We start from the raw sequence: 15,787 nt of genomic DNA, 5'->3' as shown, positions 1-15,787 counted from the left end.
TGAAATTGAGAAAAGAAAAAGCACAAATTAACATTTATCCCAATTGGAACATGAGAAACTTCGGAAAGTTGGCTTCAAGAATCTATTCTGTAGCACGTACGAAGGAGGCCACAAAAGAGGAGTTTTGCTGGCAAACTCAATGCAATTTGACTGTGAAAAGGAAATTAAAGATAAAGAGAGAAGGTTTGTTGTAGTGAACAGGAGAGTAGCAAACAAATGGATTACATTGGTTAACGTATATGCATCACCCGAAAGTGACGGGCATTTTTTCAAATGCTTATTTGATGTCATCGCTGTGGGATCAAAAGTATTTATAATCTGCGGGGGAGATGTCAATGTACTTGTAGCACTATGCCACAGTAGGGATACAACAACAGAAACAGGAAACAACTGTCACGATATATCAATATGTCATTTGAGGAGATGGGTCTGATAGATGTGTGGAGACACGTACGTCCATTCGAGAGGGAATATATACGTTATTCAGTGGCTCATAAAGTACATTCAAAGATAGATTATTTCTTTATGAGTGGAGGAGAGTGACATCTTGTTGATGAGTGTAATATTGGAGCGGCAGACCACGACCCACCGTATTTCAACATTGACAAAACGACAAGCAATATGGGCCATCTGACGATACTTTGGGATGCAGTGAAGGTACTCATTAGGGGCAAACTAATTGAGGAAGCAGCACGAATAAAAAAGAACAAATTGGAGTCGTACGGGAAATACGTTAAAAAATTCAGGGAACCGGGGGGAAAAAACATTGCAAAACACAAAAGACCCAAATATTTACGAAGAAATGAAAGATTTTCAAAACAAAATAAACATAATACTGACAGGAGGAATAGAGAAAAAGAACTAATTCCTCAAAGAGAATTATTACGAAATAGGTCCAAGGGCTACCAATTTATTGGCAAGGCACATACAAAAACAGCGCGCGATTAATAGCATCTATAAAACAAGAGATCCACATACACAGGGACTGGTGCGCTCGCCAGACGATATTCCGAACATACTATCGTAAATTGTATGGACAACCAGCAGGAGAGGATGAGATGGAGGAGTTTTTTAAATCAGTGGACCTGCCTTCGATTGGCTCGTCACAAAATAGAAAACTACCTGCTGAGATTTACAGAGAAGGAGGTGACGGATGCATTCAAAAAATTTAAAAACAAAAAAAGTCCAGGGAGCGATGCAGAATGGTATAAAGTATTCAGGGAAGAATTAATGCCTTTACCTTTGGCATCATTTAATTGGACACTAAAGGAAAATAAAATGCCTCCCTCGTGGGATGACGCAATAATTTCTGTACTACCAAAACCTGGGAAGGACAAATAACATTGCGGGAATTATAGACCAATCTCATTATTAAATGTAGACTATAAAATATATACGTCCATTATCTCAGATAGACTCAACAAATGTGTAATAGACTTAATTGATAAAGATCAGACAGGATTTATGAAAAACCTCCAAGCGCAGGATAACATCAGAAGAACATGGCATATAATAGACCAAGCTCAAAAGGAAAAACAGTATATAATTTGTATATAAGGTACTGGAAAGAAAGTGTGCGGGGGGTGTCCCAGGGTCAGTGCTGCGGGTCTGGGTGGGGTGGCCCTCTTCGTCAGTGGTTGTCCGGCCTAATGGGCCTGACCTGCAGGAGCCGTGCCTCTTAATCACTCGCTTAGCACACACTCACACCTCTCACTGTATATATTTTTCTCACTAATCACATCTGGGTACATATACATATCAAAGGGTTCCTGGGGGACTGGTATGGGGTTTCAGCACATCTGTGCTGTTTCCCGGTCCGTGCGCCCTGCCCCTCCACCCTGCCTGCCCCCCTGTATTTTAAATGAATCACACACACTCATCCCCCCATTTTAATTCACCACATACACCAATCCCTGGGGGTCGGTGGGTCGTGGGTGGGGGGTTTGGCTGCTAGGCAGCAGTGCCTGGCAGCCCTGCCACCCCCCAGCTCACTGGCCTCTCCAGATTGTACTGCAACACACCACCCGGGGGGGTTGGGGGTTGCAATGATACACGGGGTAGGGCGGTGCTCCTGAGGACCCCCCCCCCCCCCCCCCCCCCCCCCAGGGCTGGATGACTGCTTGGCTTTGGGGCTCCCCTCTCATGACTGCTGCTCCCTAGGTTCCCCGCAAACACACCCCCCCACCCACCCACCCACTTATCAGGTGCCTCTATCCGCCCTCCTTTCCAACAAACAAGGGACACTCTCCCACCCTGGGGCGGGGCTGGGTGGGGGCTGGCTGCATCGCAGGCCCTACAGGTTGGGAGGTGGGGTGTCTGGCTCTCCTGAGGGGGGAGGGGTGGTGGCAGGATGTGTGGTGAAGCGGGGGGCTGGTGGGGGTCTTGGCTGGGGTGGTGGCATTGGGTCCCTGCGGCCCCCTCCAGGTGGCTAGTTGTCGGGGCGCCTCGGTGGGGCCAACGACCGCCCTGGGTCCCTCGGTGTGGGACGTTTCTGCTCTCGGGTGAACCCCTGGGCCCGATCCTGCCCCTCGATTGATTGGGTGGGGTCCTCAGCCTCCGCGGTGCGGGCGCAGAAATTAAAAGACAGTTCTGTCAGTCTTTGTGCATGTAAAACTGTGTCAATTCACTTGCATGTGTTCGCAGGCACACACCCCTGGGAATCTTCCACTGGGTGTGGGGCCACTCACTTATTGCGACAAATAACTCATGAATATGCAACTTGCTTGTGTATCCCCTCACTCATACTCTCGTCCTATAAAATTTTATAATTTACATAGTCAATCCCACCACACTTCAGTTGTACAGCCGGGTTCACGACCCTTGCCCTGCGTGCTTCTTCTCCTGTCCTTGTACTGTTCTATCTTGTCCTGTCCTTCCCTCACAGGGTGTAGCACGACAGCCCCATACAACACCCATATTTAATGGTTAATTGTTGTAGATAATGTAATGACTTACTTTTCTCATCCTGTTTACAATTAGTGCTTTGTCTTTTGTCTTCGTTTCTCTCTCCCCTCAAGAAACTTGGTTCTGTCCGATTCTGATTCTCAATAAACTTCAGTTATAATACTAAGAAACCACAGCGGAAGCTTAAAAACTCCACTTTGACACTGTTAAACTGTTCCAGCATAAAAGGGACACAGATCCTCCATTCTGCTTCATCTAACAGCCGAACAGGACAAAAAAAGAAAAAAAAAAGAACAGACCTCTCTAGGGATATGTGGAGTGTAACTCAACTTTTGATCAAGTCATGCAAGGGTAATTTGTTTAGAATGATATCTGCACTATACAAATCCCTGACAGCAAATAAGAATTCAACCCAGTATGTCCAAAAGAAATGGGAATCTGAATTTGAGATAGAAATCACAGACCAAAATGGCATGGGATGTGGAAGGCCCATCAATCACCCACAAGTTCACAAACATGGAGGGAATTTTCGTGGAATAATGGACTACGATTCTTTGTTACCCCCAAAATTAAAAATAAAGACTCGAGAACTAATTTTGTATGTTGGAGAGATTGTGGCAAACTGAATGCAGATCATACGCACGTCTTTTGGAAATACCAGAAAATAACACTTTAGAATACACATCACAATGCAAAAGTTATTGCAGTATAATTTTCCATTCAATTGCAAAACCCTACACATGAATGACTTCAGTGAAGGACTGACACATGACAGTGATAAATATTTAGTGACTATTCTATTAGTGGCAAGTAATAAAGCTATAACTAGAAAATGGTGTAATGTGGACCCACCTAACAAGGATCAATGGATGGCAATTGTAGAGGAAATTTGTGTGATGGAGATGATGACTTTTTGTATGAGACTGTAGGGAACTCAAAGAGACCAAAAATGGGAAAAATGGACTATATACAAGAATTTAAAAAGCGATTGACACGAGAAGAAGAGAATTGATGACTGAAATGCCTGGAAATGTGACTCCCCCTATCGTTATGTGTTTTATTATATGTACATATACAGTATCTTTGATTTTTTTCCCAATTGGACTAATGCGTGTAAAAAGTGCAAGTTGTCTCCAGCAGACCATACCCGTATGTTTTGGTCCTGTCCGAGGCTTGCCACATTTTCGTCAGACATTTTCATTACACTTAGCACAGCATATAGAGTTGATATCTCCTTTTTTTGGCTTTGTTCGACGCCTCCTTGGATCCAGTGACTTCAAAACCTTTCCGGATAGTTATTGCCTTTTCCACCTTGTTGGCAAGACAACTCATACTCCTTAACTGGAAACTTCCTCGACCTCCTTCTCACAATCGATGGATAAAGGAGCTACTACTCTCCATCAAACTTGAGAAAGTTCAGTTTTCCCTCAAGGGTTCCATGACCGCTTTTGATGTGACGCAGACGCCTCTTCTGAGTCATATAGAAGCTTTAACGACTCTGCCGGATTGTGACGACTGACCCGGCTACTTTTTATTTATTTATTTATCTATTTATTTATACTTTTTTGTATTTGTTTTTTTCAGTAGTGGTGTTTTGCCGTTATTGTCTTATTTTTCCATTGATGTTTTGTGTTTTTACATTCTGTGTATATTTGTGAAGGTCCTTCTTTGGAAGTGTTTGGGGAGGGATTTAAAGGGTACAAAGAAATAATTATCTGGAAGCAAGGCTTTATTGCACTGTTGAAGTCACTTGTGAAATGTCATCCAATAAAGAAAGTTATCAAAAGATTATGTGGTCTCTGAAGAAAATCCGGCAGACCATGCCTCAAGAGGCCTGACAGCTGAACAGCTCATAACATCAAACTGGTTAACAGGCCCTGACCTTCTCTGGCAGAAAGTTGTGTCCAGTGGTGAACTCAAGGTGGGAGAACTATCAATTAGTGACCCAGAAGTCAAAAGGGTTCAAGTCCTAAATACGCAAGCTAATCAACTAAGGCCCCTTCTAAATCGCCTGCAAAAGTTCTCAGACCGGTCAAGAATGACCAAAGCTGTTGCCAGACTCGAGCGCTATATGAGCGAGAGAAAGAATCACAAAGAAAAATAAAGTCAAATTAGCACGCTTGAAGAGAGAAAAGAAGCAGAGATGACAATCATAAAAATGGTCAAAGAAACAGCATTTTCATGTTACGCAATCTCTGAAACATTCTAAGACAATGCAGACCAAAGACAAAGCCAACAAGCTCCGCAAGTTACGCCCATTCAAAGACGACCAAGGTATTCTTCAAATTGGAGGACTTCTCACACATACTACCTTGGATCCCGGCGTTAAACCAATCCAATGGTCCTGCCGAGAGACAGTCCCGTGTCAGTCCTGTGTCAGCATTACTTGCGCAACATTATCACGAAAGAACATTCCATCAAGGACGAGGGATTACAACAAATGAAATTCATGCTAATGGCTATTAGATTCTCGGTTGCAGTAAGGTTGTGTCATCGCTCATCAAGTGCAGAAAATTCAGAAAATGGTAAATGGACTGCACTTATATAGCGCTTTATCTAGACTATGACAGTGCCCAAAGCGCTTGACAGAGCCTCACATTCACCCACCAATGGGCGACTGTTGCCATACAAGGCGCTGCCAGGCCCACTGGGAACAATTAGGGTTCAGCGTCTTGCCCAAGGACACTTCAACACGCGGACAAAACCTTCGGTCACTGGACAACCCGCTCTACCAACTGATCCACAGCCGCTCGGTGTAAATGTCTTTCTGAGCACTGAAATGTCTTTCAGTGTAAACGTCTTTCTCACAGCAACAAAGAATTGCAGCTCTAACAGAAGAGCGGATGGAGACTATTCACCTATTGCGGGATGGACTGCTTCGGTCCTTTTTATTTCAAGGAAGGCAGAAAGGAGTTAAAGCGCTATGGTTTGTTAATCACCTGCGTGTGTTCCCGAGCGGTGCATATCGAGATGCTCGGTGATTTAACCGCCGACGCCTTTATCAACACCCTTCGTGCATTCATTGATATTGAAGGTACGTTCATTGCTATTCGAGGTGCAGTTCGGCAGACAAGGTGTGATCAAGGCACAAACTTCATCGGTGCAAAAAGATTTTATATTGAGGCTCTCAAAAACATGGATAAAACCCAATTGGAAAAACTGGAATCGGAGTTTCTCATGGACTCCCCAGAATCAAGTCACATGGGTGGTGTTTGGGAAAGACAAATTCGAACCATAAGAAGTGTGCTTGTGTCGATCCTTCAACAATCAGCCAAACAACTTGATAACTCATCGCTATGAACATTCCTGTATGAAGTTATGACAGTCGTCAACAGAGGACCACTTACAACTGACGATCTGTGTGACCCATCTTGCCCAGAACCCTTGACACCAAACCACATACCATGAAATCCACAATCATTGACCCACCTCCAGGAAAGTTTTCTCTCTTTTCGAAGGAGAATAAAGACCTCCAAACTCACTCGCTGTCATTCGAATGTTTGTTACCGATCATCGAAAATAATTCATAATATATAAGAGTTACCAACTGTATTTGTCCTTTAAAAATCACAAGTGATTGGTGGGAGTTTTACAGTCTCGCATTATAGTCTCCATTTACTTGTTTGTCATTCCCTTTGCTCCTACGACATCTAGCGGTGATTATTAGTAGGAACTAATCGGTCACGCGAACGGTTCCACCCTACGCCATCGAAATGACTGGAGCATTCGTCAGCCAGCACCCACTCAGCTGACCACTTTGCTGGGCCAATGCAGCATTAAATATATACAAACGAAGATAACGCAAAAGAACTCATCACTGGGGAACACATTTTTTGTTGAGTTAGGTCGGACAGGTGTTTTTAACAATTTTTTTGGGTGCGGAATCCAAAACTGATCTCAGTTTTTTCTCCATCACGTCAAGTTTTTGAACAAAGTGGAACAAGGAAAATACATACCTACGTAAATAAAACATTAAGATGGAATAGTTACAATCTTTGAAAACTAAAAAAAGCAGCATAAAATGAAATAGAATAGAAAGGTATGCCCATGGTTACAAGGGTAAGAGAAAAGCCAGCACAAATCCTCTTAATTTCTATTATGCTATCTTTCTGTTGGCAAATATTGATAGTAGCTGCACACACCTCGCACCGCACTGTCCCGTTTGTGACTGCACAAACAAGTGACTGTAGATGAGTCCAATCGTAGTCAGCTGGCAAATCTTACTCCAGCTAATCTTACTCCAGCTAATCAATTTTGCTTATCTGGAGGGTAAGCTGTGGAGAAAAAGTTGATGTGCTAGAAAAAAAAACTGAGTGCAATTTTGGAATCAGCATGCCAATTTTAGTTTTAATCAGCATAAAAATCTAGCTCAACAGAATGTTTTTTTTTTTTCGAATTGTTCCCCAGTTGACTACAAAGAAGAAAGAAGAGGACAAACTTGCTCTAAGAAGGCTATGTTAGCCCCTTGTGGAGGTGAGCCCTTTTATTTGATTCCTTTATCTTTCAAAATGTTCCTTTTCTTGTTTCAGAAGGGCGGCATGTACTGTATTTATTTGCTCTATGTTTGTGACCAGTTCTCAAGGGCTGTCAAGATCAAGAATAAACCCTGTTGTTTTGCCAAACCTCGTGTCGTGCTGACGCTTCATCCGGAGGGCGTTGCACCTCGACGGTGGTCAAATACATTTGTGAAGCCACTACGTAAAGGGGAATAATGGAGCACACAGCTAATGTTGCTGTTTTCCAGAATTCTTCGCGGTGCTCTTTTTAACGACAGGTTGTAAAAAATCCATCGAAATGTTGTTCTTTACTTGCATTTGTTCCTGTCCAGTGTCCATATTGTTGCGAGTGTGTATTGGCCATACAACGGGTTGAGGTTGATATTTGTGAATTGACTTCATTTCAGTGTAAATGTCTTTCTGGCAAAAGTGTTAAGAGGGGGGAAAAGTATACTGCTCAATGTTGGAATGTGGCCCAATCTTTAATTGCAGAGGCACTTCAAGTTCGGGAAATGAACGTCTTCTTTGCTCGGCTCCAAAAGTTCAACATTTACCATCGAATGTCACATGATAGTAGCACCGAGCCACTGATTTTGTGAATTTTACGGGCTTCTGATTTCCACTTTGACTAAAACATAACTGACACGCTTATACTGTAACCTTCTTATTTTTTAAATTGATTACATTATGAATATTAGAATATGTGGCGATAGTACTTCAAGGATGAATCATTTCTGTTCAGGGCTGTAATGTTTTACAGCAAAAAGGAAGAAATCAATTTTCTAAATAAGTCCGATATTCTCAAAACTGTCAGTCTGAAGAAATTGTCTGTTTAGACTCATAATGTTGAATCCGATTCAGTCTTACTGATTTGTGAAAGCCTTCAAAATGTACTCAATTCATTCAGGTTCTTGTATTGATGTACATGTTTCCAAACATGTCGTGGTGAGCTCCTCTTTCGTTCAACAAAAGAACTGAATGAAGACATAAGATAGCATTCATCGCTCTGGGGGGGCCTTTTGTACAAGCTCAAGGGGGTTGCTTCAGGAACGGAACCCAAAAAGAAAAAAGATGAGCATTAGCTCAGAGTATTGGTGAAAAGTGCACACTGAGTACATTTGAAGGCTAAAGCTACAATAAGCAGATAACTATAACTATAACTCACCTAATGAGCGAATGAAGCAACTGCCTTGTTGGCAAAGGCTAAATACTCTGCGCACTCGACGCGGTCTCATTAAAAGGCAAGTCACATCCAGTCGAGTCGTCCCCAGCGCCGAATGATTGAGCTCCTACGGAGCAGTCTCATCGTTAACGCTGCCGCGTATATATACAAACAACCGACGTTAATACAACACGTGGTCATGAAAAAACATGGTGGCACAGACCGAACGTCATAAAATCCTGATTTGGATCGGGAAATATGCCATGACTGTCCTCGATGACAACCTCGTGCATATGTTTGAAATTTCTCATTAGAATGCATGTATTATAACGCTGAGAAATCAATCAAAACCTGAGAAAAACAGCTTCGTTATCTTATTGTGCACCAAAATAAATTGCGTTGTGCTCCTTGCCCCAATGTTTCACCTCCCCACAAATTTGAAGAAAGGTACAAACAAAAAAATAACAGGAACGAAACAAAACCTGTCTTTTGCAAAGCAATCAATTTCCCCATCTATCGTGAACATGCAGAGGAGATCCAAAGCGACAGGCGACCAAGCGCCACCATTTGACTGAAAAAATGCTAAATCTTACCCAGTGAATGGATCTAATTTCTCGTGAAAACATGTTACTGTACTTGTTTTAAGACAGATCTTATTTTAAGAATCATATCGAGTCAATTGACACTAGTTCCGTTGGTGGATTTGTTTCCCACTTATTTTTGAAGGAAAATATCTTGTTTTAAGTGAAAGAAATCTGCCAGTGGAACTAGTATGAATGGACCGTCTTAAAATAAGATCTCGTACGTTTTCACTCGAAATAAGATGCATAAGATCTTACGTTTTTGCGGTGTTGCTATTCGTAATAGACAAATGAGAACTCATGAACCACCACCACAAATACAATGTCCAAATGCGGGGAACCCTTAGAAGAAAAAAATGATTGTCGGCGAGATTGCGTTGCGCCACATGATGCTGGCGCCGAGCTTTTCTGATTACAACCAGCTTCCAACAAAATATGCCCCTGGACCCACTATGAATAGAAGCCACATGCTCATGAGCAAAATGTCAACTGTGGCCCGTGCGAAGCGAGACAAATCTCTATTTTGCAAATCATGGCACTGGATCTTTGTCATTAAGGAGATAAGAGAAGAATAAATATGTTCCTACCAGAGGAAAGGCCTCTATTTGTGGCATCGTGGTCACTGTCTCCCTGCTCACTGTCTCCATGGCCGCTGTCTTTGGAGCTGACAAGATCTGCCTCCTGGAATGCCGAGCTGTAACCAGGCAAAAGGTTCATTCACTTTCTGGTTTTCCCATTAACATAGTGTATCTAAACAGCAGAGGTGTAATCCATCTGATCCCATCTCATCATCCAGAGTGCCACCGAAGAGTGAACAGCGATTGCAGCCAGTCGATAAGCGCTTCATTCCAGGCGGATGTGCTACAGTGAGCAACAGAAAGGCGGAGAGGAGGTCTTTCTCCATATTTACCTATTTGCACGTCTTGGCCTGTCAACCATGTAGCTTAGCTCGGCTCGCTGGTGTTTAGCCTGAAAGAAAGGTAAAGCGTATCATTCCAAAAGTGTATTAGATGAAAAGCAATGGGGGGGGGGAAAAGTGACGCATTCAAATCACATAGCACCGTGTTGATGTCCAGCCATCCGTCCGTCCATCCATCATCCATTGTCAATAGCGCCGGAGCCTATCCCGGCCGACATCGGGCGAAAAGGAAGACTTACGCCCCGAACTGGTCGCCAGTCAGCCGCAGGGACACATATAGACACGGACGACCGCTCACGCTCACGCTCACGTTCACGTTCACGTTCACGACGGCACTGAGAGGGAACCGAACCCACGCTGCCCGCACCGAACGTACCCACGACACCGTCAGGGACTCACGTCGATGTGGTGCGAGGAAATGAACGACGCGCAACCACGCTATGTGCGACTCGTTCAACGAGGCAAGTGTGTTTGTCTCCTGCGACGACTTTTTTCCCACAGCTCGATGGCCAGTATGAAGGAGCATCCGAACACGCCGAGACATATGTTGAGTCAGTGTTAAGTCTATAACATTGGGACTGGAATACATAATGGAAACACTACTCTGTCTCTTTCTCACACACGCACGCACACAATCATTTGTAGTCTTTTGAGTTGAATTATTCAGTAAAAAAAAAACAAAAAAAACTTTTGCGTCGTCATTAAATTGTACGTATTAGAACACAATAGCTGCTGCATGAGGCTCTATTGACATCCTGAACCTGTCACGCTAAATTGAGGGAAAGCACTTGAGAAATGCTCTTTTATTGACGGGACCAAATATTTTTGACGCACGAACAGTTAAGATGAAGTGAAAGGGGGGCAGGCTGCAAGGGGGACGTCCTCTGACGGAAACCCGTATGGAAGGAGAAGTACATGCTAAGGGCACGAGGGGGTTCCTTACCTCGTTCGATAGTATACTGCCGTTCGATATGAGGTCGGGCTGCTGGTCCGCGTATCCTGTCACTATGGCTCCGCATAGGTTGCGGTCGGCGTCCGCGCTCCTAGACGGACTACACGGCTTTAGGAACATGAGGTCGGTTTTGGCAGACTCGGGAGTCAGACATACCTGGTAACAATAGTTCTGATTTTGACGGTGCGAGCCAAAGCTCCCTGATTCCTCCACAGGGACTTGAGCCGTACCTGTCCCGGTGCCGTTCGCAGCACTTTGGACCAACATGATATCAGACTTGCTGAGCTTTTTCTTGCGGGCGCGCCCTTGTCGTGAGCAACAGGAGCTGCGGCCCGGGCAGCAGTCGCTGGCCAGGCAGGTGTAAATGTTGAGCTTTTTCCCCTTTTGGCAACGCACGGCCAGTACGATCATGACCAGGAGGAACAGAAAAGAGACAGAGCCCAGGGCGATGATGAGGATGAGCGTGAGGTCCAGACCGCTTTCTGCGGCTTGAGCGGCACCTCCTCGGTCTCCGTCGCCGCGGCCCTCTGTCGCGCTGTCCACCAACGCCACCAGTACGCTGGCACTGGAGGACAGCGGAGGTTGACCGTGGTCTCTCACCTCGATCAGCAGGTCGTACGAGCGAAGAGGGTCTCGTTTAGCCGACACCCGCCTCGCCGTCCGGAGTTCGCCTGTCCTCCAATCCATCCTGAACATCCCGTTCTCGTTGCCTCTCCGAATGCTGTAGGAGAGCCTGGCGCTCTCGCCGTCATCGGCATCCATCGCCACGATGCGCGTCACCAGGTAACCGGGCTCGGCCGAGCGGGGCAGAGGCTCCTTCGCCGTGCCGTTCTTCCCCACGGGCGCTAACACCAGGGGGGCGTTGTCATTCTGGTCCACAATGACAACTTTGACAGTGGCGTTAGTCAAGAGCTCTGGGGTGCCCCCATCTTTGGCCTGGACCACGAACGTGAAGTCCTTCAGTTGCTCGTAGTCGAAGGACCTGAGTGCGTATAAGTAGCCTGTCTCCTCGTTGATCGACACGTAGGTTTTGACCGACATGCCCTGGATCTCACACTCTAATATGGAATAACCCACGAGCGCATTGCGCCCAATGTCCGGATCCGAAGCGCTCACTGCGTGTATATACGCCCCCGGCACGTTATTCTCGGTCACGTACACATCATATAGGGCTTGCGTAAAGGCGGGGGCGTTGTCGTTCTCATCTGACACTTGGACTCGAATGGACTTGCTGGTGGCAAGGGCAGGGGAGCCTTTGTCCCTCGCGACCACAGTCACCGAATAGGAGTCTGCCTGCTCCCTGTTCAACGGGCCGTCGGTCACGATGGTGAAATAATTCCTGAAGGATGACTTTAATTTGAAGGGGACCTCGCCGAGGAGCTCCACGTCCATTTGTCCGTTTTCTTCCGCGTCCAGGTCCGTGACGCTCAGCAAGGCGATGACGGTGCCGGGAGCCGCCTTTTCACTCACAGACTCCGTGACGGTGCTGAAGGTGATCTCCGGCGCGTTGTCATTCACGTCCGTGACCGTGACGAGGACCTTGCAGTGCGCGGGCACGGCGTTCGGGCCCATGTCCTTGGCTTGGACAAAGATCTGATACAGAGCGCTCTCCTCGAAGTCCACCTCCCCGCGCACCTCGATGCGCCCGGCGCGCGGCTCGATGCTGAAAAGGTCTTTGACGCGGCTGGAGATGTGGTTGCTGAACGAGTAGCCGATCTCCCCGTTGAGTCCCTCGTCCGCGTCGGTGGCGTTGAGTTGCAGGAGCAGCGTGCCCGCCGGCGCGTTCTCCGGCAGGGTTACCGCGTAAACGGGCCGCTCGAACACAGGCACGTTGTCGTTGGAGTCCAGCACTTTGACCACCAGCAGCGCGGTGCCCGTGCGCGGAGGCCGGCCGCCGTCCACCGCGGTCAGCACGTACCTGTGAGCCGCCTGCTGCTCCCGGTCCAGCGGCTTCTCCAGCACCAGCTCGGCGAACTTGCCGCCGTCCGTTTGGCTCTGCACGTCCAGGTAAAAGTAGTTGTTGGCGGTGATCTCGTACGTGCGTAAAGAGTTGGTGCCCGCGTCGCGGTCGAAGGCGCTCTCCAGCGGGAAGCGGGTGCCGGGAGTGGCGCTTTCGGAGATCTCCACCGTTATGTCCGTTTCGGGGAAGCTGGGCGGGTTGTCGTTAATGTCCACCACCTCGATCTCCACCCGAAAGAGCTCCAGAGGGTTCTCCAGGAACACCTCCATGTTGAGCTGGCAGCTCGCGCTCTGCTTGCAAATCTGCTCCCTGTCTATTTTGTCCTTGACAAACAGGACGCCGCTGTCCGTGTTCACTCCCAAATAAGGAGTGCGCGAGCCGGGCACGACTTGGAAGCGGCGCGATGCCAGTTTGCTGAGGTCCAGGCCCAGGTCCTCGGCGATGTTCCCCACCATGGTGCCGTGGTCCGCCTCCTCCGGCACAGAGTAGCTGATTTGGGCGAGCGCTCCATCCGCGACGCTCAGGGCAATCAAAAGCACAATCATCGCCGGAGGGGGTTGAATACAAATAACAAATTTGCAAAGCTTCAGAGCCCCTTTAACTGGGCAAAATGCTCCTTTCCGTCACCCGTTCCAGTCCAACGGAAAAGGTTTCTAAAATGCGCAACACTTTCTGGAAATGGGCAACCCCTTTTTCAATTCTCAGAGTGGCTGTTCAAACACATCTTAACTCCCCCCTCACCCCCCCCCCCCCCCTCCAAAAAAAAAAAAAAGCTCCTCTTTCTTCGTGATGGAACGACTAGAGTGCGCATTCCAGCAAAACGCAGCGACGGCAGGAAATTGGCTGCGTTTCCAAATACATTCCTAATCCACTGCCGAAAAGTCAAAGTGAGTTATTTATTTCCCCGCGTCGCATCGGCGTGTCGCCAACTCGCCCTTACTTTTCCTGGCTGCGCGTGTGCCCAACGTTGGCACGAGCTGCTCTGCGCGGATGCCGGCCGCTCAACTATTTGCACACGCCAACACTCGCGCATCCATCCCGCCTCCCCTTCGGCCGCTGCTGTTGCGCAGCGCCCCGAGAGCTCTCCTCATTGGTCGGCTTGTTTCGCTCGCCAACGCCGGCACCGCCCACTTATTTCTCTTCCAACTGTGGCCGGCCTTCAAATACCCGAGCAATCAAAACAATTGCGAATGTGCTCTCGTATGACTTCAAACTACTTATTTTATTTAACACCCTTAATGTTTGACTCATGTCATAACAATAATGATAATAATAATAACAATAATGGCGGCACGGTGCCCAACTGGTTAGCACATCTGCCTCGCAGTTCTGAGGACCGGGGTTCAAATCCCGGCCCCGCCTGTGTGCCGTTTGCATGTTCTCCCCGTGCCTGCGTGGCTTTTCTCCGGTTTCCTCCCACATGCCAAAAACACGCGTGCTCGGTTGATTGAAGACTCTGAATTGCCCGTAGGTGCGAATGGTCGTCTGTGTCGATGTGCCCTGCGATTGGCTGGCGACCGGTTCAGGGTGTGTGTCCCCCGCCTCTCGCCCGAAGATGGCTGGGACAGGCTCCGGCACGTCCTCGGCGACCCGCGCGAGGAGACGCGGTGCAGGAAATGGATGGACGGATGTGTCCAACTCATGGCCCGGGGGCAGGATCCGGCCTGCCGCATCTTTTTATGTGGCCCGCGAAAGCAAATCGTGTACGTCAAATGAATGTATGTTGCCAAAACACCAAAATGACAGATTGTCTTCCCTTTTAATCGCGTTGATATGTGACAAACATTTCTTTGTTAGCAATCTCCCTTTTGAAAGCAATAGATGAGTTGAACAACCATTTTTTTCACTGGCTTCTGATTATCCGGCAATTTGTTCCGTATATGTGATATTATTAGCCGACTGCACATTTGTACAGGCTCACAGTTGGAAGGTCCGCCAGTGCGTTTTGTCGACCGATACGAGTACGGGTATTCCCTCTTGAGTGCTCACCGATGCCGACACCGAGGACGATTCATTTTGAAAAAGAAAATCTATCTATCTATCTATCTATCTATCTATCTATCTATCTATCTATCTATCTATCTATCTATCTATCTATCTATCTATCTATCTATCTATCTATCTATCTATCTATCTATCTATCTATCTATCTATCTATCATCATCCATCCCTCCCTCCCTCTCTCTCTCTCTCTCTCTCTCTCTCTCTCTCTCTCTCTCTCTCTCTATCAAGAGTCTTTGTGAATCCACAGCCTTTTTTGCAGACAATTTCCCATGAGCGCATCTAAAGTAGGGTACCAACTCAAGCTGAACTGCCAGCAGACTCAACCTAGACCAAGTGCTCCCCCTAGTGAAGGCCTAAAACACTACACCGTGTCGTCTCAACGGGAATGGCGCAGGCTTGAACAATTTCGCCATTTCTCTCCGGCGTCCTGTCCGCTGGTGCCCTGTGCGCGCACACATCGCACCCTGACAACGATAGGCTGCGTGTATGATTCACCAGGCACGTGATCAGAACAACACAGGACGGCCCACTGGAGGAGAAACATCGGAAACAGATTCGCTGAATCAAGTCCCATCAGGACAGCGGTGCAGTCAGATGTCACCGTTTACGCAGAGGGAGGGGATGGCAGAACTTTGCTCAATTTATACTTACATGCACAAACAAAAATTGTCAATCATCGAATATCATATTATAGATGATATTATTCTGATATATACAAGATATTATATATAATCAATTAGATGATATGACAGCGTTCATCGTGGCATGGCCTGTCACGCAGTCATCTTTTTTTAGGGGCTGACGGTGGA

General features: G+C 46.9%; 1 protein-coding gene across 5 annotated transcripts in view; it reads right to left on the bottom strand.

Moving 5' to 3' along the window:
• pcdh10b (protocadherin 10b) overlaps positions 1–13,705 on the bottom strand; it is a 28,318-nt gene extending 14,613 nt beyond the window's left edge. For 3 of the 5 annotated variants that reach the window (XM_061686368.1, XM_061686369.1, XM_061686370.1), the window contains exons 1-3: positions 11,006–13,705; positions 10,054–10,112; positions 9,731–9,837 (exon numbers count right to left, since the gene is read on the bottom strand). In XM_061686368.1, coding sequence (XP_061542352.1) covers positions 9,731–9,837; positions 10,054–10,112; positions 11,006–13,519 — 2,680 coding nt within the window. In that variant the 5' untranslated portion in view covers positions 13,520–13,705. Of the gene's footprint in view, positions 1–9,730; positions 9,838–10,053; positions 10,113–11,005 lie in introns of those variants that run through there. The other 2 variants (XR_009769233.1, XM_061686371.1) reach the window with 2 other exon arrangements.
• Positions 13,706–15,787: the final 2,082 nt, after the last annotated feature.

Source organism: Phycodurus eques, chromosome 9 (assembly GCF_024500275.1).
Source record: "Phycodurus eques isolate BA_2022a chromosome 9, UOR_Pequ_1.1, whole genome shotgun sequence".
NCBI lineage: Eukaryota > Metazoa > Chordata > Actinopteri > Syngnathiformes > Syngnathidae > Phycodurus > Phycodurus eques.
Note: the sequence above shows the minus strand (reverse complement) of the source record. Positions and strands in the feature narration are given on the sequence as shown.